The 23,124-nt window shown below is 40.4% G+C and overlaps 1 protein-coding gene across 1 annotated transcript in view; it reads right to left on the minus strand.

Annotated features, from left to right (window-relative positions):
* The window catches only part of Dock4 (dedicator of cytokinesis 4), a 433,388-nt gene that overhangs the window by 120,560 nt on the left and 289,704 nt on the right, over positions 1-23,124 (minus strand). The window contains exons 17-21 of the mRNA XM_033755915.1: positions 21,797-21,903; positions 5,665-5,821; positions 960-1,057; positions 776-859; positions 518-618 (exon numbers count right to left, since the gene is read on the minus strand). Of these exons, the coding sequence (XP_033611806.1) occupies positions 518-618; positions 776-859; positions 960-1,057; positions 5,665-5,821; positions 21,797-21,903 (547 nt within the window). The remainder of the gene's footprint in view (positions 1-517; positions 619-775; positions 860-959; positions 1,058-5,664; positions 5,822-21,796; positions 21,904-23,124) is intronic.

Below are 23,124 nucleotides of genomic sequence, written 5' to 3' on the forward strand. Positions count from 1 at the left end.
TCCTATGACTGACTTCTTGAGGCTGGGGATCAAGTCTTCACATTAGCACAAGGTATGGCATCTCACACGCACTTGCACTCAGTAACTGTTAACAACTGAACGAATAAATGATTTTGTATAAGTAGGAAAGCAATGGCAATGGTTGTTTCCCACTCATATTTTTTTTCAGGCCATATATAATGATCAAGGAATACAGGGATTAAACTTGACCCTGGACAACAAGACGATGAAATAACCAGACATTTCAGGTCCATGACTACCAAGTGAAGTAAAAGAAAGAAAAAACTTTAATATTTTAGGTCTCAAGAACAGAATTCAGAAGTTCTTTATTTCTGCTTTTAATCAAAGTAAGTTGTAGCCACTAAACAAAGGAGTTTGAGAGGGAAGATGCTATCTTGAGAGACACTTCAGTTTCTGAGCTTCATTTTCTTTCTACACTCCTTTTAAATTTTCCTCTATAATGTCTTTGGCTTAGAAAAGCTCAGAAGGAGCTGCTTTAAACCAACTGCGGCCTTACCTGTGTGCAAGTGCCCCAGCAAAGTGACTCTCAATGTAAGTGTCCATTACAGGTTTAAAATGATGAAATTTGCTATCTTGCAGCAAATTTATTATGTGAACCTAAAAAGAAAATTGAGCTTTATAAAACCACAATACAACTGAGATTTTTTTAAAAAAAGAAATACACTTTCATATTAACAAGTGAGTATTTCCAAAAGAGTCCCATGAAAATCAAGATTGAGATAAAATTGCTATAATTAAGTGAATTTGAACTTACCAAAGAATCAAAAACTTTAGACCCATATTTTTGGGAATTTTCATCTAAAATGCCAAATAAAGTATCCAGTGTATCTTGCAGAAACTGTTAAATAAAGAAGTAGCAGATGGATAAATAAAATGTTTTTGTCCTTCCCTCCCAAGTGTTTATTTTGAGTTTCCAAGAGGGATAATGAAATATATACCTTTACTATCTCGGAGCCATCGATTTCTTTTAATTTAGAAAGACAGCCTGTGATCTTGTCTGGATGGGTTCTCCATTTCAAAAGATCAAGCATGTCACCTTTTCAAACAGAAAAGGAAGATTAATTGCTGTTCCAGACAACATTTACTGAGGTGTGAGTGCTCTACTGGTAAAAGCTGAAGTCTTCAACACATTGTTCCCCTCTCCTGGCAGGTTAGCTATTTACCTTTAAACTGGAAGTCAGTAAGGGGCAAGGACGAAGATTAGAGTCAGCTGGTAACAAAGCAAATCGTACATACAACAAGTTAAGAGACAATTCAGATTATACAGCTAGTTAATCTTACAAATGTGACAGCAAACACCGGAAAAAGGATAAAGAATTAAGATAAGAACCCTAACTCTCTGGAAAGAAACTTCTCAGATAGAGTATCTTAAAATTAGTTAACAGCATCCCCCATCTCAGGCTTCCAGGAATTTAGAAATGCAGAGTAACCTATTCTCTTTAAACTAGGTTTCCTTTGAAATCTGCCCACCCAGTAACTGATATTCTTTAAATTCCACATTACAAAACCTAAACTCCAATTGGTTACTCCAGACCCACAGAGCCACCTATGATATTCGACCCCTGGATGACCTAACAAGTGATCTGGCAGATCACCTAGTGAGTCCTGCGAACAGAGAGTGCTAGTTCTAGACTTTACAATCCACCTTCCTTCCCAGAGTCTGGGCAGGCAAAGTCCCCAGTTCTTCAGTTTTCTCTCTGAAACTGACCTGTGGGCCCAAGTTCCAAGGCCCCCTGAGAACCTCTCCACCTGGGGAGGAAGGAAGTAAACTGTTCTTCGCCTTTCTAGGGTAGGTTCAGAATGCCTTGGGGAGATGGGCTCTCAGCTGCAGTGCTCCCCAAAGACAGTTGGGTGCTGGCAGCACATGGAAGCCAGTGCAGGCAGGAAGAGGTACTGAGGGGCACTGAGGGGGCACAGGAAATCAGCAGGGCTGCCCAGGAGCTGAGAGGTCTGGAGGGATTTTCTACACTGAACTGTGAGATATTCACTTCAAAGAGTTGGTCTCACAGGAAAAACAAATGGGTCTTGCTGAGAGAAAGAAAGAATGAGAAGGAAATTAAAAAAAAAAAATCCTCAAACTCCACAACATCACATAGTTAAAATGGGAGGAAAAGATGGAATGAACAGAAATGAAAAAATTTATTAAGAATCTCAAGAGGAAAGGGAATCTGCAAGAAAGCCAGAATGAAGAAAAAAATTAATGAAAGTCTTAATAGTAAGAAATTTAGTCCAAGTTAAGCATTCCTAATCTGAAAATCTAAATGTACTCAAACAGCAGGCACAGTCAAAATATATTTAAAAGTTTTCCTCAGGTGATATATATCAAGAGTACAATGAAACATAAGTGGGTTCTGGTTTAAACTTGGGTCCTCTCCACAAGATATCTCTTGTAATATGTAAATGTTCTGAAATCCTAAAAACCTCAACATTTGAAACACTTCTGGTTCTAAGCCTTTCAGATAAGAAGTACTCATCTTGTACTAAACAGGAATGTTTATTTGCAATAGAGACAAGAGGAGAAGATAGATTTAGAATGGGAAAATGAAGAAAATTTTAAAATACTGATTTTTAAAGAGACATGTTTCATAACAAAAAAATACAAAACAGAAGCATAAACAAAACCTTGAAAATGTTGAATAATGACATCTAGTTGAGATATTCTGGGTATGTATGACTGAAACCTTGTTGAAACTGGAATATCAGGTTTTTCCAGGACGAGACCATGATGATAGGCAGGGCCTGATTAATCTCCTAGTCAGCTTCCTCTTTTCCTCCTTCCTTCTTTCCACACCTACCTTCAGGATGCTCCCCTCCAGGCATCTTCTCTTTGCAGTCCCCCCTGCATTTCTCCTCACTTTCCTTCCAGTCTTTCCCTGCTCTCACTCCTCCCCTTGGCTCTCTCTCCCCTCCCTTTAGAGGAAGGCAGATGTTTAGATGACCCAGTCCCTGCCCAATGGAGGAGCCTGGGAGAGAGGAGGTGGCTCTGCTGACCAGCAAGTGGCATCATCAGAGGCAACAGCAGGGAACCAGGAATAGGGAGCTCAAGAGCAGAGCTGGGAAATGGATACAGTGGTCCAGATGATCCCATTGGGATGGCCTGCTCATGTTGCCTACAGGACGGCTAAAAAAAAAAAATCTCAGGACTGCCCATAATGGAACAAAAGGCAAAATAGAACAGTTCTGTCTGTATGGATGTAAATAATCATTTGTACAAAATACTCAGCATTAAGGCAGAATTGTCATCTCTAAGTCTGGTTTAGTCAACCAAAATTATGTTAGCTGCAAATGAGAAGCTAGGACCTACCACTAAAAATATAAATCTTTCAAATTCTTTTCAAGAAGCATTTATTAAGTATGTAGTATGTCCCCGACCTACTGAAAGTTATGAAATATGTGGATGGCATGGTGCTGACTCTTTACAATGTTAAACTCCCTATTTGATCTGACAATTACAGATGTCCGACACAGTGCTCTACTCTGGGCACTCTTATCTGTTAATTTAAATGCCAGGTAACAGAAAGTATAGACAGACACACTTCAGGAATCTTGAAATGCAAATCTGCTCTGGGAAACTGGTACTAGAGACCACACACTTGGTAAATGTCCAATTGTAGTGGAAATTGAATTTGTGTATTTTCCAATTCAAGTGAAATGAACACACACCAATTTAATTTCAATTTGAAACTGGATTATTTCTACACAGAGATGTGTGTCTAGCATGGAAATTTCAGAAAAATCAACTGGCTTCTACTCCCTTTCTCATCTCTTGAAAAGCATTATTCATTTCCTGGCTCATTTTGAGCTGTCTTTCGTTGACAAGGTTAATCAAAATCAAAATGACAATGAAACATGTTTCAGCCTCCAAAAATGAGCCAGATATTGCATGGAATTCTGATCCTTCCTTTTGTACAGTGAGATGTTTAACACAATGATTTCATGAATAGTTCATTTTCTATATTTACCTGAAAATACTCTCTGCTTTTATAAAGTAGAAACAAGATTTGGGTTTCCCTATCATATAATTCTCTTTAATATCCTAACCCTAGAACTAGAACAAATTTGGGGTGCAGGGCAAAATATTGTGATAGCAGTGAATCTATTGTTAGGTTAACCTGTGTGGTGGGCAGAGTAATGGCCCACAAGATGCCCTCACCCTAATTCTTAGAAGCTGTGAATATGGGTGTACTTATCTTACATGGCAAGAGAGATATTTACAGATGTGATTAAAGATCATATAGTTGGGAGATTCTATTAGATTTTTCTGGCCAAATATAACCGTATCACTCCTTAAAACATAGAAGGGAATCTGAAGTTGCTGGGCTTTTGAAGATGGAGGAAGGAGCCATGTGCTAAAACACACAGACTGCCCTCAGAATCTCCACAAATAAACAAAAGGATTCTCCCCTAGAGGCTCTAGCAGGCATGCAGGCAGGGCTAACACCTTGATTTTAGTCTAGTGAATTTCATTTTGGACCTTTAACCTCCAGGCTACATTTGTGTTCTTTGAAGCCAATAATTTTGTTTTAATTGTTATAGCAGCAATAGGTAACTAATACATCGCTGAAACATTCTACTGGGGGCATTCAGTGTCTACTAACAGACACATAACTAATCCACATAAGATAAATGTAAATTTTATCTAAGTTGTCAGCAATAGGTTGATTTTATTCTCTTCATGACCTCTACAGAAGTAGACCGGTCCTGTAACAAAGACCTAATGTTTGGTAAATGCCTTATAATCACTGAGTTATGTCAATGGAGGTCTTATTTAAATAAAATAACTAAGCACTGAATACTGATGAAGCCTAAGATAAGGTAATGTAACTTGGTGTCCTATATAAGTTTATTACTACTGCAGGCCGTAATAAAGAGGATTTTTAAAAATGGTCAGTACTGTAACACTATATTTGGCTACTTTTTGATACTATGTTCTAAGAGAAGATATATGTTTCTACCAATGTTATTTCATGACACGAAGAAAGAATTAATAACAAATACATATATTTAGGCACAGGAGTTTCCTACGAAACACAGTATGCAGTGATTCTCAACATAATCAATCTGACTTATAACATTCTCGATGTTAGCCAAAAACCTTATAAAAGGCAACCCTGAAAAACTCAAAGCTGTTTAATTTACTTCTTTCATTACAGATGGTGTTTTCACAACCATTTCCCAAGGAGAAGAGCTTGCTTTATTAATCATAACTTGCTAAACAATCACTGACATAAAAAGTAATGCCAGAACAGAAAAGCAATATCCATCTAAACAAAAAACAGGCTTTACTCTAAAGCCTGTAATGAGCACGGTTTATGGAGCTATAAAACAAGAGATTGAGATTAAAGTGGTGGGATTTTTGTTTTTTTGTTTTAAAAGAAGCAACTGAGTTTTAATGGTTTGGGTGAGGAGTGGTACACTTGCTTTTCAGTGCTGAAAGAATCCTGAAGTCCTAAACGTCATGCACTCTACAGTGCATTCGGTCACCACCGTTTCCATTTTACCGAACGTCTTGAACAAGAGGGTTAACAATTTTTCTATAGTAAAACTTATAAATATAACTTTAGTATTCACTAAGTATGTTTACCAGAATTCACACAGGCCCTTAGTTTTACTTAGTTTAAGTAAAACAGTATTGTATGTTACCATTTTGTGTGAGTTTTGTGGAACAGAGAAAAGACGTTATCCAGAAAGACTCTTTCGTGGCCTTCATCGCTTGATTATTATTCCCAAGGAAAATGCCTTTGGAGAATGGAAGTTTGAGGTAGCGGGTAGTATCCTGAAGGTTTGTGTTTTCTTCACACTGTTAAAAAATATTTAAAAAGAAAGAACAAAAAGAGACCTCATAAGAATTACTAAGCATAATTTCCATTTATAGCATTTACGAAGTGGGAGACATTATAAACAGAACTTTGTTTTTAAGTGAAAACACAACAACGTGTATGAAGAATTAAGCCTGAATTTGGGGCTTAGACTGATGTGAACTAATCATTTTTTTTTTTTTTTGGTACCGGGGATCAAACTTAGGACCTTGTGCTTATGAAGCAGGTGATGGAACCACTGAGCTAAATCCCCAGCCCTAGATTGAACTGAACTTAAAAACCTAGCTCTTTCACTTCCAATGTGAGTGACTATATCAGGTATTTAATCCCTTGGGACTCTGGCTATCTATCTCTAAAACCTCACTGGCTTGTCAGAAGAACCAGATTACAAAAAGCCTTAAACATAGTCCCAGATACACTGGAAATTCTGCAGAAATTTTATTTGCAGTGACCACAGCGTTTTCTTTTCTTTAATGTCCAGATTTTTTGAGTATCTTTTCTGAGGAAGGTGTTAAACTGTTCTCACTTTGAAAACTGGTAATTAAGGAAATGGTATTTTAGGTAACCTAACAGACCCACTGTGTGAGGGAAATCACCATTCAACAGAAAATGCAGCTAATAAATGTAAAAGGGATTATAGATTGAGAAAATAAAATTTCAAATCTCTACTGTAATTACTTCTGTAATTACTTTGAGGATGGCCATTTACGGCTAAAATCAGCAGGAGAGTTGTTTATATGGTGCCAATGTGGTGACACACAGGTTACTTCCTACTGTCAAGAGGACAACTGTACCTGCACCTGGGGGATCAGGCTGTCATCGCACCAATGCAGGCAATGCAAAGACACAAAACCTGCATTGCAGGAAACACAGAGATAAAGCAACGTTCGGCCTGACCCTCCAGGGAAGTAATGAGATGAATCCAGAACGCGGCACCTAATGCAGGATTAGTGGTCTTGTCCATTCAAGTCAGTGTTGTCAAAGAAGAGAGTGTTCTAAATTAATCAACACTTTACCGAGAGACAGACGGGCAGGATGATCTGTCCAAATATTTCTGTTTTTAATTTGTAAACTGACTAAGCTGTGGCTAAGAATTCAGTAATTGGTTAGCACTCAAAACATTCCTCAAAGCAATCAGGCAAGAGAAAGAAATAAAAGGGACATGTGTAGAAAAGGAAAAGTGAAATTACATGACAGGATACTCTACATGGAAGACCCCAAAATATTCCACCAAAAGATTTGTAGAATTAGCAACTAAATTTAATGATGCAGCAGCATAGAAAATCAACATCGTTTCTGGACACCAATAATGGTGTCTGGACACTGAGAGAGAAATTAGGAAAACAATACCATTCATAAAACCATCAAGAAAAATTAAATACTTAAGAATTAATCTAAATAAGTGACAGATCTACAGTAAAAACTATAATACTCTAAAAAAGGAGATAAAAGAGGACATCAGAAAATGGAAAGACTTGACCCAGCCATCCCTTTGCTGGTTATCTTTCCAAAAGAATTAAAAGAATCATATCACAGTGATATATGTGCACCTAGTTTGTAATAGCTAAAATTTGGAAACAGCCCATTTGCCCATCAGTTGGAAACTGGATAAAGAAGATGCGGTTTTTCTATAAAATGGAATATAAGCCATAAGGAATGAGAAATTAGATTCATTCATAGAAAAATGGATACATATTGAGGATATACTCCGAAGTGAAATAAATAAATCACACATATGTAAAAAACAAATAGTTTCTCTGGTGTGAAAAACTATAACAACACATAAGATCCTAATGAGATAATTGATGATGTGAAATAGGAAGAAAAGGGCTTAAGGAGTAGGGGAAGTGGGAACAGTAGGGGAAAGGTAATAAGGGAAAAGAAAAAAATGTGAGAAAATGAAAAGATGGATATAAAGTGTTTGTAAATGGGGAGGGGAGGAGTGGGTGAAGGAAGGGCAGGGACAAGGGGAAAAAATGAGAACCAAGGCCTGTCATGTAAAGGTACAAGATCCCAATGATGAATGTAACTGTGCTGTATACCTAAAATGTACCAATAAACTCAATTAAAAAAAAAAAGAAAATGGAAAGACATCCCCTGCTTCTGGCTCAGCAGAGCCAATACAGTGAAAATGGTCATACTGCCAAAACAGATTTAATTCAATCTCAATCAATATACCAACAGCATTTCTCACAGAATTATAGAAAACAATCCTAATATTCATATGGAATCAGAAGAGACCCAGACTAGCAAAAGCAATCCTGGACAACTAGAGTAAAGCAGGGAGCATCACAATCCTAGCTTTGAAGTTATATTACAAAGCTATAGTGACAAAACCTGCATGGTTTTTATTAAAAAAAAAAAAAGATGTGTGAATCAATGGAACACAACACAGTGTGCAGAAACAACCCCAGGCACATTCAGCCATTTGCTCTTCGACAAAGGGGCCAAAAACCCACACGCTAGAGGTAAGACAGCCTTTTTAATAAATGGTGCTGGGAAAACTACATATCCACATACAGAAGATTGAGTCTAAACCCATATATTTCACCAGATACTAAACTAAAATCTATGAATTAAAGATCTAAAGTTTAATACAAAAACATTTAGTCTGCTGGAAGATAAAATAGGCAGTTTTGAAGGCACAGGCACAGGCAAGGACTTTCTGAAAAGAAATTCAATGGCATAAGAAATAGTATAAAAAAATCTGTATAGCAAAGGAAACAACTAACAGTCAAGAATAAAGCTACAAAACAGGAAGAAACTTTTGCCAGATACTCTTCAGAGGACTAATATCTAGAATATATAAAAAAACTAAAAAAAGAATTAGACCCCCCCCAATATACAAAGACCCAGTCAAAAAACTGGGTAAGTGAAATGAATGGGTGCTTTCTAAGAAGTTGTACAAATAGCCAATAAATGCATGAAAAAAAAGGTTTAATAATTGCTGGATACTAGAGAAATACAAATTAAAATAATACTGAGATTCCATTTTACTCCAGAAAAAATCACTATCATAAAAAAAATTAAGTAATAATGAATGTTGCCAAGGCTGCGGGAGGAAAAAGGAACCCTTCTACATTACTGATGGGAGTGTAAACTAATACAGCAACTAAGAAAATCAGTATGGAGAGTCCTCAGGAAACTAAAACTAGAAATTCCATTCCACCCAGGTATTCCCCTTCTAGGTATCTTACTAAAAGAGTTAAAGACATCATATTACAGTGATGCATGTGTATCCATGTTTATAGCAGCACGATTCACAACAGCTAAATCTTGGAGCGGCCTATAATTCCAATAACAGAGGACTAAATAAAGAATATGTGGTATTTATCCACAATGAAGTACTACTCTGCCCTAAAGATGTAAAAAGTTCAGTCATTTGTAAGAAAACAGATACCTTGAGACCACAATGTTAAGGGAAGTAAACACAAGCTTAAATATTGCATGGTTTTTCCTAACAAGACACTCCATACAGAAATACAGTAAAGTGCAAAACAAAAGACAGACAATAGATAAAGAGAAAAGTTACTGTAATCCAGCATGGACAATGAATCAAAAAGTATACCTTGGGGCTGTTTATTTAGCTCAGTGGTTCACCGCCTACCTTGGGGAGCCCAAGGTCTCCCCACCAAAACACACACACACACACACACACACACACACACCTTGATGTAGTAAAATTGTCCTACGTGTTTTGCATGTTTTTGGCCTGTTAGTCTGGCTGTTATTCTGTATGTATGATAATTATTTTTATAACAACTTATAAAATAAACAAATGAACCTGATGCTGGCAATAGAGGGAACGTGGAGGGGAAGATGAAGAAATGGAAAGAACTGAGGTGAGTCATATACATGCACCAGCTTCTCACAATGGCTGTAATCACGCACTGCAAACACAGACTAATAAAAATAAGAAGAGAAAATAGCTAAATCTTGGAAGTGGCCTATATGCCCAACAGATTACTGGGTAAAGAAACTGCGGTGTTTATATACAGTGTAGTATTACTCTATGACAAACGATAAACTTGAGACATCTGCAGAAAATGGATGTACTTTGAGACCATAATGTTAAGTGAAACTGTCAGACACGTAAATTTTAATAATTCAAGGTTTCTCTTATATGAGAAACCCAAAATAGAAAGAGTAGTATAAAAGACAGATAATAGGAAGTAGGGAGACAGGTCTTCTTCAAATGGGAAAAATTTTTTTTTTTTTTCCAAATCAGAGCAAGAGATGAATGGAGGGAGCATAGATAGAGGAAGGGAATGAAAAAAATAATTGAGATTGAGTTATGAGCATGTACCAACTCCCCACAAGGAATGTTTGTACATGCAAACAAACCAATAAAACATGAACCAATAAAAACTAAAAACAGATGAAATGAATGTAACTCATAAAAAAAGAATTTGGTAACTGAAAACACCAATGACTTCAAAAACAGTAGATTAAAAGTAAAAACATGTTTTAAAAAAGTAAATACATGTCATCAATTATCATTTACTTAAAAAATATATACAGAATGAGCTGGGGATTTAGTTCAGTGGTGACACACCTGCCATGCAAACACAAGGTCCTGAGTTCAATCCCTGGTACTGCAAAAACAAACAAACAAACAAACAAACAAAGTAGAAGGATATACTCTAAGAGATTAAGAGTTAACATCCTCTGGATACTGAGAGTAGTGGTTTTACTTTATTTTGGTTTATTTGCACACTGGTTTTGTAATGATAATAGTGATCTTAACATTTTGAGAAAAAATATAGCAGACAAAGAATTAGCATTACTTAGCTTATTCGGGGTATAAATATCAACATTAACAAGAAATGTATTTCTTTAATTTGCTAAAATATTTTCAATGCTAGTGACCTGGTAAAAGGAGTTTAATCAAAAAATTCTTTGGTATTGAATATCATTTTGCATGATCCATTTATGATTTATTTTAAAATTTTATTATGTCTGTAGGAAAGACTCTTCTGGTGAACAGAGAAACAAAATCAAAATATTCTAAGATGTTCTTGCTAGCAGACCTGTCCCACAGCAGGCATACCAACAGAAATAAACAGGTTCCAAAATTCTCTTCCAATGTTACAACTCTACATGCTTTCTTTTACTACTTTGAGATTTCATATAGACAGAAGATGGCATAAAATGTACATTATAGTTTAAGGAATAATTACAAAGCAAACACTTCAAATGTTTTCTGTACAAACTACGTTTAGGCAAAGATGTTCTAGATTCATATAGACAGAAGATGGCATAAAATGTACATTATAGTTTAAGGAATAATTACAAAGCAAACACTTCAAATGTTTTCTGTACAAACTATGTTTAGGCAAAGTAATGTTCTAGAGTCCTACACTGTTTTCACCTTCACTTAGTCTTATTCTTGGTATCAGGGCCTGAGTCTCAGCAAGTCATAGTACCCTAAATTCATCCAGTTTCCTGGGCTATGGGGTCAAGAACGTGCTCTGGTCTCCCATCCCCAGTCTGACTTGTCCTCCATCCATCCAACTACCACCTCCTAAAATGCCTGAAGCCTCATGCCAAACCCAGTCCAAACACTCTGCCCAGCTATTTCCAGGCCGCCTTCCCACAAGCTGAAGCCTGCCGTAGTCTGGTACGCTTCATCTGTTCACAGAAATTCTGGTCCTATAGATATACCGCTTATGCTCCCCATTCCCTCAGGTAATTGGCTCGGGTTTGTCGGCAAGCCTCTTGGAATTCCTGCTTGACACACTCATCTAGCTCGACGACTTGTCATGGCCCTGATCACCTGTGACCACAGAGGCGATGGCTGCGTGGTGCCTTCGGGGTTGCTGTGAAGAGTACACTCAGCTGCTTCTCCTGGGCCAGCGTAGGGGCCAGGTCAGTTTCACCAACCCTGGTTCCTTCACTTCTCCATCCCAGCGAAGCTAAGACATCAGCATCTGTGGCTGGGACACGATAACTCGATAGCTTCCTGCAGCCACACTCCATCACCATCACTTTTTAAGTACAAAATTATCATCGATATGAACAACGGTACACACTGAAGTTACTTCGAGATTTTGCGCCTAGAACACTGGAGTGTGTGTGTGTGTGGCGGAGGGTGGGGAGAAAGAGAATTTCTGCACATTGACTCAGTAAATACAAGCATGTAACTACTCTGTGGACAACTTTTAATCCATTTTTGAAATATTTAAGAAACTGCACAGAAACACAGCATCTTTTACTGTTCTTTGAGGTTTCAGGTACAAAAAATAAAGCAAACACGGCAGGCACCATTCACGAGAGCATCTTGCATGTCAGGAACGGCACGTATTCTGCTGTCATAGCTACCTCCTAAGGCAGGACGCTGTACCAGAGGCGCTTGTGTGGTTTACTTGTCACTGTATTAGCCAGCGCCAGGATCTGAATAAAAGTTCGTGTGCATAACTGCTGTGGAAGAGCCTCTTCTCTTAACAAAGTTCTGAGTTTTGCTCTGATGAATTCAAAATTAACTGACTCACAGATAAAATATGTAATATTAGGTATGACTAAGAAAGAACAAAAAATGGTCAGTTTCCAAAAAAGGGTGTAGGTAAGGGAGACACCCTGGAAGAGAGCTCTAGGTGGTGCGTGGGATGGAAATGCTATCAGAAACACCAGGCATTTGTCCTGTACAGTGAAATGCAGTCTATGTTCTGAAACCATGAAGGAAACCGGATGGATTATCTATGTCCTGAGAAACATCTGAACATCAACTGTTTTGGTTTTAAAGGGAAATTCTTTTCCCCATCAAGGCCAACATAGGCATGGGACAGGCAATATGGACACCGGAGTGAGAAGACACCATCCCTCTTAGAGAACTTGTTCTCTGGTGGGACACACAAGGCCAACAAACATGCCACTGGTGTTGTGGTGGATGGGTGATGGTGGGTGGGGAAAGGAAGAATTAATTGAGCTGTTCTTCCAAGGAGAAACAAAACCTCTTGAGGCTGCTACTAGATTGGAGGAACAAGTCTGCCACTGGCATAGTAAAGCATAGTTAGTGTTTGTCAGAATTTGTGCAAGTCATCTCAAAATGAAATGGAGTTAATTTTTTACAAATTTGAGAGTAGGAGATTAAGAACCAACTTTTTCTAGCTCATCATACTTGGGTTTTAAATCAGATCTGACCACAGATACAGGCTCCCTCAGACACCTATGGAGTATTAAAATGTAGACTTTTTGGCATTAGAGAAATCTCCACCTATTAGATTACACAGCTCACTCAAGTCTATTTTTCTCAGAATTAAAATCTGTCATAGGGGCCAGGCATGGTGGTGCGTGCCTGTAATTCTAGTACTCAGGAGGCTGAGGCAGGAGGACTGCCATGAGTTTGAGAACAGCTTGGGCTACACCACGAGTTCAAGGCCAGCTTGGACTACATGGCAAGATTTGTCTCAAAAAAGACAAAATCTGTTGGTACAGCAGTGAATGGTGCATTATGAGGTGTCCTGCTAGCTGGCCACTATCTCAGATGTGTGAGAACTACAATGCCAGTCACAAAGAGTAGTCCAGAAATGTGGTAACTGTGATTACACAAGATATGTTATTGAGGGGTCCACAGCTATAATTTATTCAGAGAAAAACAAGCACAGTATTCACAGTGTATTAATCAAGTAAGGGGCCTGTAATTTGTGGGAAATAGAGAATTAAATTTAAAAAATACAGTACATTAGAAAATCCTGTTGGAATGCTTCAATACCAGTTAATGAAAACCAGATTCAAACAGTTTTTGGTGGCAAAATATCTGCTTTTGTAGACTTGTTTGGCAACACTAGTCATTTTGAATAATATTATATGTATTAAGTTCCTGCTACTTGCCAGTCCTTCAATTCAGTATTAAGAATGTGACAAGGAGATGATGTGGTTGCTGTCCTTGAGGGTGTTCTGGGTCTGATCTGACCGCCACACCGTTCTGCTGATACTGAAGACAAAGTTGTGATAAAGACCACTGGAGAGGCTGGCATGGGGGCATACACGTGACATTTCAGTACTCGGGAGGCTGAGGCACAAGGATCACTGCATTCGAGGCCAGTCTAGGCTACACAGTGAGTTCAAGGTCATCCTGGGGTACATAATGACTCTGCCTCAAAACAAAACAATAAAGACAGACAGACCACAGGCTACCAGCTGTTGGGACAGAAGGCTTTGTGTGAAAAGGGCTATCTGACCTTGATCACTGAGAATAAGGGGGCACCAAACACACAAGAGAGGGAAAGACAAGGGAGGGAAGAAACGGTGCATGGAACGAGGGTATACATTGAGACCATAGGCACATGACAATTAAATGTAACGTGGGATCCTAGAACAGAAAAATGACATTAGTGGAAAACACTGTGAAATCCAGATAAAGTCTGTGCTAACAGTATTTTACCAGTATTAATTTGGTTTTGAGAAATGTGTTATAGTGTTAAGTAAGAGGTTAGCATAAGGAGACGGGTAAAGGGTGCACGGGAATCAACTCGACTGTAGGTCTAAAATATCTTAAAAATAACTTTTTAAAAAGTGTAGGCAAATTCAGACAACTACATGTTTAAGGTGGGGGCCTGGGATTTTCCAACATATGATAAAGCCTTGGACAACTCCAGGTATCTCTCTTTTCTTGATGTTAAATAAGGAACCTCCAGGTAATTCTGACACTCAGCTCTGCTTTCACGGCTGGTTTCAATTCTTTGGATTACCAAAGAGGTGGAACTGACAGCTTGTTGGTGGCAGAAGTGGATGGAGATGAGACTAAAAAGCTCAGTTTTACACCTGCTGAATTTGAAGTGTCCCTGGGCGAACCAAATGAGGATGTTCAGTGGACTGACACAAGTTTTAGACTAGAACACAGGTCTGGTGTGACCAGTACAGAGATGTGGGGAGGTAACCCACTGAGGTGACAGGGTCTGGGGGTGTGAGAGACAGACGGTAGCTGTGTTAAATCCATGGAAACACCAAAACGTGAAAGCGCAGAAAAGGGACTCAAGTCCTCAGAGAGGAAGAACAGCGCAACTTGGGAGAATGTTGTGAGGAAGGGTTTCCAGGAAGTGGATGTAACAGAGTCACACATGACAGAGAAGTCAAGTACAGGAAGGCTTTTCTGTGCAGCGGCTTGCGCGCTGGCTGGGCACAGTGCCCTGGAAGGGAGAACAGTTACTTGAATAATGGCGGATGAGACATAGGATGCAGAGTCAGTGAGGGAGACTGGGTTTTCAGGGAGACTGGCTGTCATCACAGGAAGATAAGAGGGAGGATGGTGGCTATTTTAAACAATGTTTTTAAGAAAAATGCTAAAGCACGTTAAACTCCTGGAATGAAGGGTGCCCCAGCAGAGGAAGTAGGGATAGATGCTAAGGAAAATGGTTCACTGCAGGTGGGGCAGGTGGGGCTGGGGAAGGAGGAGCAGAGTCCTGGAGGAGCCAGGAGGGAGGAAGGTCCTGAGGCCTGCGGGGGAATTAGCTGTGGACAGAAATCCTCTTGACTGAGGCAGGAAGCAGGAAGAAAGGGAAGGATGCAGATAAGTTTGCAGGTGGCAGGGGAGAGAGCACAGGAAGCTAGGCAAGTTCCTGTCTGATGGCTTCTGTTTACTCTGTTAAGCAGGCGGGAAGTGGCAGGGTAGGGAGAGCATCAGATCTCACTAATTCGTGTGGGGACTAAAGAAGGAGCCAATTAGTCTGCTGGCAGTGTTGGTGTTCCCCTATACACACCTACCAGGCTAGTGCTAAACTATAACAACTATAGTTGACTCTAGCAATGTCCAACTGCCTGGGGCTGGGTATAGGAGAAAGCAATGTTGACAGATTGCTGCAGAAGAATTTTTTATTTCCCATGAAAGCACAGCAGAACTAAAACTAAGTAGAAAGGGATATTCTGACTAAGAAAGGGAAGTCAGGAGGGGTCTACTGCAAGAGAATAAGACCAACAAACAGGCATAGTTAGAAAATTGGAAGGCTGAAAGGGTGGTGAGAATACTGGGCGTTTAAGGTTTTTGACATGGAGCCCTCCCCTCCATCTACCCAGTTAACTCATCCATACATCCGCATATCCACTCAGTGACCAGGTATTTATTTGTTTGTTTGTTTTTGTTTTTGGTACCAGGGATTGAACTCGGGTCCTTGAGCTTGCAAGGGAGGCCACCGAACCGCTGAGCTAAATCCCCGGCAACCAGGTATTTATTTGGCATCCACATGGGAGAGCCGATTGGTGAGGATGAAACGAGGTCCAAAGGGTAGCCCCAGCAAAGTAAAATGCAAATGAAGGTGATGGGCATGGAAATGGACGGGTCAGCCAGAAGGGTAAGACACCGAACCACAGGCTAGGCTGACCTTGCAAAAGTAGCCCGCCACCTGCCACCCCATCCGCACCCTTTCCTCACTGGCCCTCAAAGTACAGGCTGTGCAGAGAGTAAGCAAGACACCGGAAGGCTGTAGTGCTGAATGGAATGAGCCCTGAGGAACGCAGGCAAGAGCTGCACAACAGGGTAGGGAACTAGTATGCATTTCTGAAAGGCACGGGGGCACCTGGAGACCGCTGACCTCTGCACACTGGACTGAAGACAAGCTCACTCCACAGGAAGCCCTCTCAGCAGAGGGAAGCAGGTTTCCCTTATAGCAGAACATTTAGGGAGGATGAAGCAGTGTGAATTAGCAAATATGGAACAGGCTTTCAGGGCATCACATAAGTATTATGTGTTAGGATATTAAGGTATCTTTTTTTTTTTTTTTTTCTAGATAGCTTCTGTGATCCACTGGATATACTTTTACACTAAACTTCCTAGGTCATTCCTTTTTTAAAAATAAGTTTTGCAGGTATTTGTTTAATTTCTCTCTCAGTGTGTAATGAAGTTAAGGGTTAAGTGATCAGTTCTACTCTCAATCCTGGGGTGAATGGGTATATTTCTGACTTGACTAAGATTTACTGGGCATGTTTACAAGGTAATGTCAGAATTCTTGGAGTAGCATGTGCAGTAAGTGTTATGGTTTGTGTAGATGTCTCCCCAAAGCCATGTAGTCATAGGTGGAGTTTTTCACAGATGGCTGGGATGAGGGTATGTGGTGCAGGAATTAAATATAATTACTAAATTAGTTCTCTGATTGGGTGAATTATTGATTAGGTATAGATAAGGGGAAGGCCCACTTTGGGTATGATTGCTACGGGCCCTAAGGGCAGGAAGCCTGGAGAGAATACAAAGAACAGAAAGAGAGCTGCTTCTTCACTACTTCGCTGCTTTGGTGCCTTCTGCCTGCCATGAACCGTTTCTTCTCCGTAATGCCCCTCTCCTATGCTACCCTGCCTCGGAGTCAGCCAAGTATGAACTGAAACCTTCAAACTGTGATCTATAATAAATTTTTTTCTCCTTTAATGTTGTGTGTCTGGTATTTTGTCTCATCAGTGAGAAAAGTAACCAAGACAGTAAGCTTGGCAGCAAACACATCAGCTTACTTCAAGTTTCAGACTCCCTTTGTCTTTTGACTTATGAATACAAACAAAAGGGATGAAGAGGTCACTCTGAACTTGAGGTTAAGGGGGAAGCAATAGCTTCCAAGGAGTCTGAGAGGTCCATATCCAGTGCCAGTAGCCAGTGAAAAGGGGCAGTGCTGGACTATGATGGACCAGCTGGGAACTAGATATGACACAAAAAACTGAAAACCTGCAGGAACAAAACACATGGGCCACAAAGGTTTATGGACAAACTTTTAGGTACCAAAGTAATGAGAACTAATCTGCAACAGACTTTTCCAATTTAAGCCATCACATTAAATTGATTCTGTCCACCCAGGAAGCAGTATCATCCTCTATTTGGCTGACTTCTTACCTTTTCCTGTCCAGATGTACTGGATCAGGAAGCCAATAAATCCCTACACTAAGCCAAACCCTAGCTTAGTTGAGCTGGGGTGGTCTTACACAATCAACAATGATGAATTTACAAAACCCTTATTTCTTAAAGGCAGACTATATTATTTTTACTGGACCCAAGAATGTTGTAGAATATACTTCCAGTGACTGAAAGTCCTCCAGGAGAATCAGTCAGAATGCAGAGTGCAGTGCACAGTTCCGTGTTCTACCCACCTGCCTTTTGGATTCTCACATCAGTCTCTTTAAAGAGACCTGACTTTTGGAAAGTGAATTCCTTTACCCTCATTACCTCATTCTCTTTTCTTGTTTTCCAGAAGGTAGTTGATGGGGAAGGGAGTGGTGGTAATGCAAAAAGATCTCTATAAAGTGAAGGAAGACAATAATCCTAACACAACACAGTGAGGTAACAAAACTTTGTAAGATTAAATGCTGTAATTAGCAACTCCAAAGGCAAGCTCTGGACTGTTCTTCAGCCGTCTGGGGACTTTATCTATGCTGTGAGCTTCGAAAGGGGCTGTGGAGAGACAAAATCTTAAAGGGAAGCAATCAAGTTACAGTATTCCACTCACTCTTCCAGAGCTACAGTTATTTCAGATCTTTGTAGATTCCAAGAGTTTATCTTTACTGGAAACCATTCCAAACATGTAATCAACGAAGCAGAGTTGACAAGGAGTAAGGCTGCAGTCCAGTCAGTTCTCTCTCGGCCCATCAAGGTCAGCTCAATACTACTTATTAAATGTGCTCAGTTTTAGCCACAGACCTCAAATCCACTTCTCCATCTATGTTTCTTTTAAATAATAAATTCAAGACTACAATTATCAGCAGACTATGTGCCTTCTTAAGGATAAGAATTATGCTGGTAGTATGGTTTTATAATCATAAATGTAAGTGGCTTTAATTGAAAGTGAACTTGTTGGCTTAGTACTATGACAGAGAAAACAAAAGCAGCAACCAGGCAAAAAACAAGTTTTTCCCCTTGGCAAGTATTTCACAACTCCTTAAATAAGCACCACTAAATAACTACATTCATAAGAAAATAGCTACTTGGGGGTTTTGCTGTGGAGCTAATGCTTCCCGATGGGTCTCTACAGTGCAGACCTTGCTCAAATTAGGCAGCATCCTGAGCCCTGCCTGTGTTGGGGGACGATCACAGGGAACACCTGCCCTTTAAACTCTTCAAGCACAAATAATTCTTCCTTCATGGATCAGAATTCTGAATACTCAGCGCAGGGGCTTGAGCTCACACAAAGTTCTGCTTCGGAGGAAAGTTCTGGCCTAGCTGAGTGGTGTCTGATAAGGAAGCAGACAGACTTCTGTCTCCTAACTGCTCACAAGGAGAAAGGAGCTCTGCACCCTGTCCTCTGGCACAGAAACACACGGGTCTCTCTAATCAGTAACTGAGAACCTTGGTATCATTCATTTTCAATTAGAGAAGTCAACTAGGACTTGCCTTGAGAACAGGCACGTGCCAAAGAAGCATCCTCTGGGCCACAGTGACAGTGCCCATATGTGACATGTGGTAAAGGAATGATTTGCTCTTCTCTCAGCCCGGTTTTAATTATCTTAGCCTGACTATTCTGAGGCAAGACTTAATGTCAGAGTATCTATACCACTTATGTCTTTCACAAAACAGTGGCTGAAGGCACTGCCGTTACATACATTTCTCTTATAAAGGAGCCTCAGACACAAAGGAGATCAACAGGTCACCCCAGGTGTCTGGTGCCACACCATTCTCCTGTCTGCCTTGTTAGTTACGCTCCTGCACAGTATTTGTTTTCTGTGCTTTTTTAACTCCGTTAGAGGTCACTTCATGGAAACGAGGGAGTGTGAGTGCTAGCAGTGGAGGACTGTGGCTGGCCAAGAACAGTGTCTGGCTATAGCTCGTGTGTGATAAATGTGTCGCACAATGAATGGTTAGAGACACATACACATACATGCACCTAAGGACAGAAATGACCAGGTGGGCTGCTTATCACCACTATTATCTATTAGCAGTTATCCAAAACTAAACAAAAGTTTGATTTATAATCACATTTTTCATTTGGTAAATCTTTACTGCACAACTATTGCAGGGCAGAACCCATCTGACACAGACGGTGGTCTAGAGTGGCTCAAAAATCTGCTGGGTAAGCTGGGTGTTATGAATCATACTTGTACTCCCAGCAGTATGGCAGGCTGAGTATTCAAGCCTGTTGTAGTTTAGATCTAGAATGTTCCCTAAGCATCTTATATAGATTCAGAGGTGAGGCTTTGGGAAGGTGACTGAATCAGGGAAGCACTACACTCACTAGTGTATTAATCCATTAATGCGTTCATGGCTGAATATGCAGCCAAGAAGTTGAGCCTAGGAGGGTTGGAGGTCACAGGGGGTGTGAAAGGAAAGGCTTTTCCTGGTCCCAGCCTCCACCCTTCTCTGCTTTCTGGCTGCCATGAGGTGAGCAGCTTTCTTTCTGCATGTCTTTCTTCCATGATGTTCCTGCCTTAGAGCCAGCCAACCATGAACTGAATCCCCCAATCCGTGAGCTCAATTAAAACTCTCCTCTTTTAAGGTATGGATTTTAGATACTGTGCCTCAGCAACAAGAAAGCTGACTGACTAATGCAGAGCCCAATCTGAGCAGCTCAGTGACTCAGGACAGCCCTGTCTCAAAAAAATTACAAATTTACTGGGCTCATTGCAAAGACCCTGGGTTTAATTTTCAGGACGATGATTTAAATAAAAAAAAAAAAAAAAAAAGAACCTACTGGGCTAAGCTGAGGGATCATCAGGTGAACTGGGAAAGCATGTTGAGTACAATGGTAAGAAATACAGAGAAGCTTAAGGAGACCAAGGGAGAGCACTGCTGGCATCAAGGTGGGGATGAGAGGAAGAGCAGGAAAGAGTGAGTAGGAGCAGCAAGGGAAGGTGTCATTCCAGGAGTCCAAGGCCAGAGCAGACCAGACAGAAGCAGCAAAGAGAAGGTGAAGAAGCAGAAAGAGCTGCGTGTGGCTGCCACACAAAGGGGGAAGAAATGACAAGAGTGAAGCATGGGTGGGGGTGGCATTCCCAAGAAGCCTGGGATGGATGCTCCCAGCAAAGAGGAGCCTCCCAAGAGCTCTCCAACTGGGAAATGACCTGGCTGGACTGGAACTCTAGACAGGTCAGCCTGATGTCTGGGTAGAGCCCGGACCAGGGGGAGCCAAGACCCAGGTCAGCAGACCTGTCAGCACGGGAGAGAACTCCTCAAAGCCTGGACTGTCACACGGTTGAAGAAACGAAGAGATGCAAAGGAGAAACACTGCCTGTGATTTGAAAATATATTACTTTAAATTTTACACTTCATTATTGCCAGTATTCTCAGATGATTTCTATGAGGTTCTCATTTTGTGATGTTTTGTGTTGATGGCTACAACAGCACACTGTTCCAAATATTTTCATGACAATTCTTGTTTGCTTTTTGATAATTCTTGACTTAAAAAAAAAACCTGCAAAGTTGTCATGACAAAGTGCATGCCAAACAAAACAAAACAAAACACAAAACCAAGCTGACCTTGCTAAATTGACCTCAGGGATCACACAGATACATAAGAAAGCACTATTGTCAGTACTTGTTGATTTGTAAGGTTTACTAAATCTTATTATCACAGCAATAGAAAGGAATTAAGATAGATACCCAGATTTATCTCAAAACCCAGCCAGAACTTGCAATGAAAAAAAGCTGAACATGGCGGCACACACCTGAAACCCACCACACTCTGGGAGGATGACGTAGGTGCCTTGCAAATCTGGGCTCTACCTGGCATCTCAGCACAACTCTTTCTCAAAAAAATTTAATGAAGGGTAGCAAGAGGGCTAGGGATATAGGTCACTGCAGAGGCTCTGGGCTCACACTCCAATAATACACACACACACACACACACACACACACACACAATCTTTGAAATATGTTTAGAATATGACAGAGTACTATATCCAAATAGTGCCATCAAAAAGACATTCCCTGCCAGCAGCCTTATGAAAGAGTACTCTTTGCAGTATTTCTGTTTGGTTGCCCAAAGAAATGGTAGCAGTGTGAGGTGATCACTGGCCCAGTTTCCTGCAGCCCGGGACCAACACAGGACTGAAGGTACCTTGTGCACAATGAGCTCATGAGTGCCATCGGGAAGAGTCCGGCCATCTTCCTGCATCAGAGGCACAAAAGAGAAACCAAACAACTTCTTTTCTCCTTTCTCCTTCGCTGTAAAGAAAGGAAGGGGGAAAAAATCATTTGCTCATGCGAGCTTGCACATCTGATTCAGACAGAAAGGCACAAACTTCAAGAAATATCTGCCCATGCTCCTCCACAGTACGTCGAGCCCGTCCTGAGAGGACATCCATCCAGGCAGCCCCCCTTGAGCCCCAGTCCTGTTAGCAACATTCCTTGCCTAATTTTCTCTATGAGATTTATTATCTAAAATTATGTTTTTAAAAAATTGTACAGTGCCTTTTTCTCTTCATATTTCATCCCCCTCTCTCAAGCACTACTGCCAGCAGGATTTTTACCCGCTTGATTTTCTCAAAGAGTACCAAGAACATAGCACGTTCTCATCAAATACATGTTTAATAAAAGAATGAATGAATGTGTGAATGTGAAGCGAATATATGCTCTGCTTATCAACCATGGAAAGGGAATCTCTAAGCTCTGCCTGAGTCCATACCACAACTTCTTTCCCTATGTCCAGACATGCAAAGACAGGGGGTTATGTCAAAGCTAATTGCTTGGAATTAGTTAGGTATGATAAAACATTTATGATTCGGCTAGCTATAGTTTAACATGGGATTACTGCAAGGTGGAAATGAGGCAGTGAGGTTTTCAGATACTTAATTAAGAAGTACAATGGCTAGAAATGCAGAGGATCCCTAGCTACTATTTGTACACAAGGAAATGGAGATTCCAGATGTTAGGTAACTTGGACTACAGTTTGTAAGTACTATTCCAGTTCTTCCAAGCTTTTCTCCAAACGTAGAGAAAGCTTTAACAGCATCATGTTTGTTCAATTTGACATTCCCCTGGCACCTGGATGGTGGGGTCTTTCCAGGGCTGGATGATTATTCTTTACCACACAAGCATGGCAGTGGAGTTGGAGTCAGCCATGGTGAGCTTGAAGATCAGAGAGTTAGCAACACATCTTCCCTTATGATTGCTTCCAGCCTCTAACCCAGGAAGTGGAGCCTCAGGCAGACAATGGTGATTCTGGCTGGCTGGAGTCGGATTCCGGCTGGAGTCAGTCCCTGAAGGACAGACCTGAAGGTATGATGTCTTAGAGGCATCCTTCAAAAACAAAAGGGCTTTCTTCTAAAAACACTAATTTCAGCTCGGGGAGAAACTGGGGTGGGGGGAGGAGGACTGACGGCAGGCGGTGGAACCACTGAGCTAAATCCCCAGCCCTAAAACATTCCTTTTTTTTTTTTTTTTTTT

Source organism: Fukomys damarensis, unplaced genomic scaffold (genome assembly GCF_012274545.1).
Source record: "Fukomys damarensis isolate Sample0158 unplaced genomic scaffold, DMR_v1.0_HiC HiC_scaffold_4, whole genome shotgun sequence".
Lineage (NCBI taxonomy): Eukaryota > Metazoa > Chordata > Mammalia > Rodentia > Bathyergidae > Fukomys > Fukomys damarensis.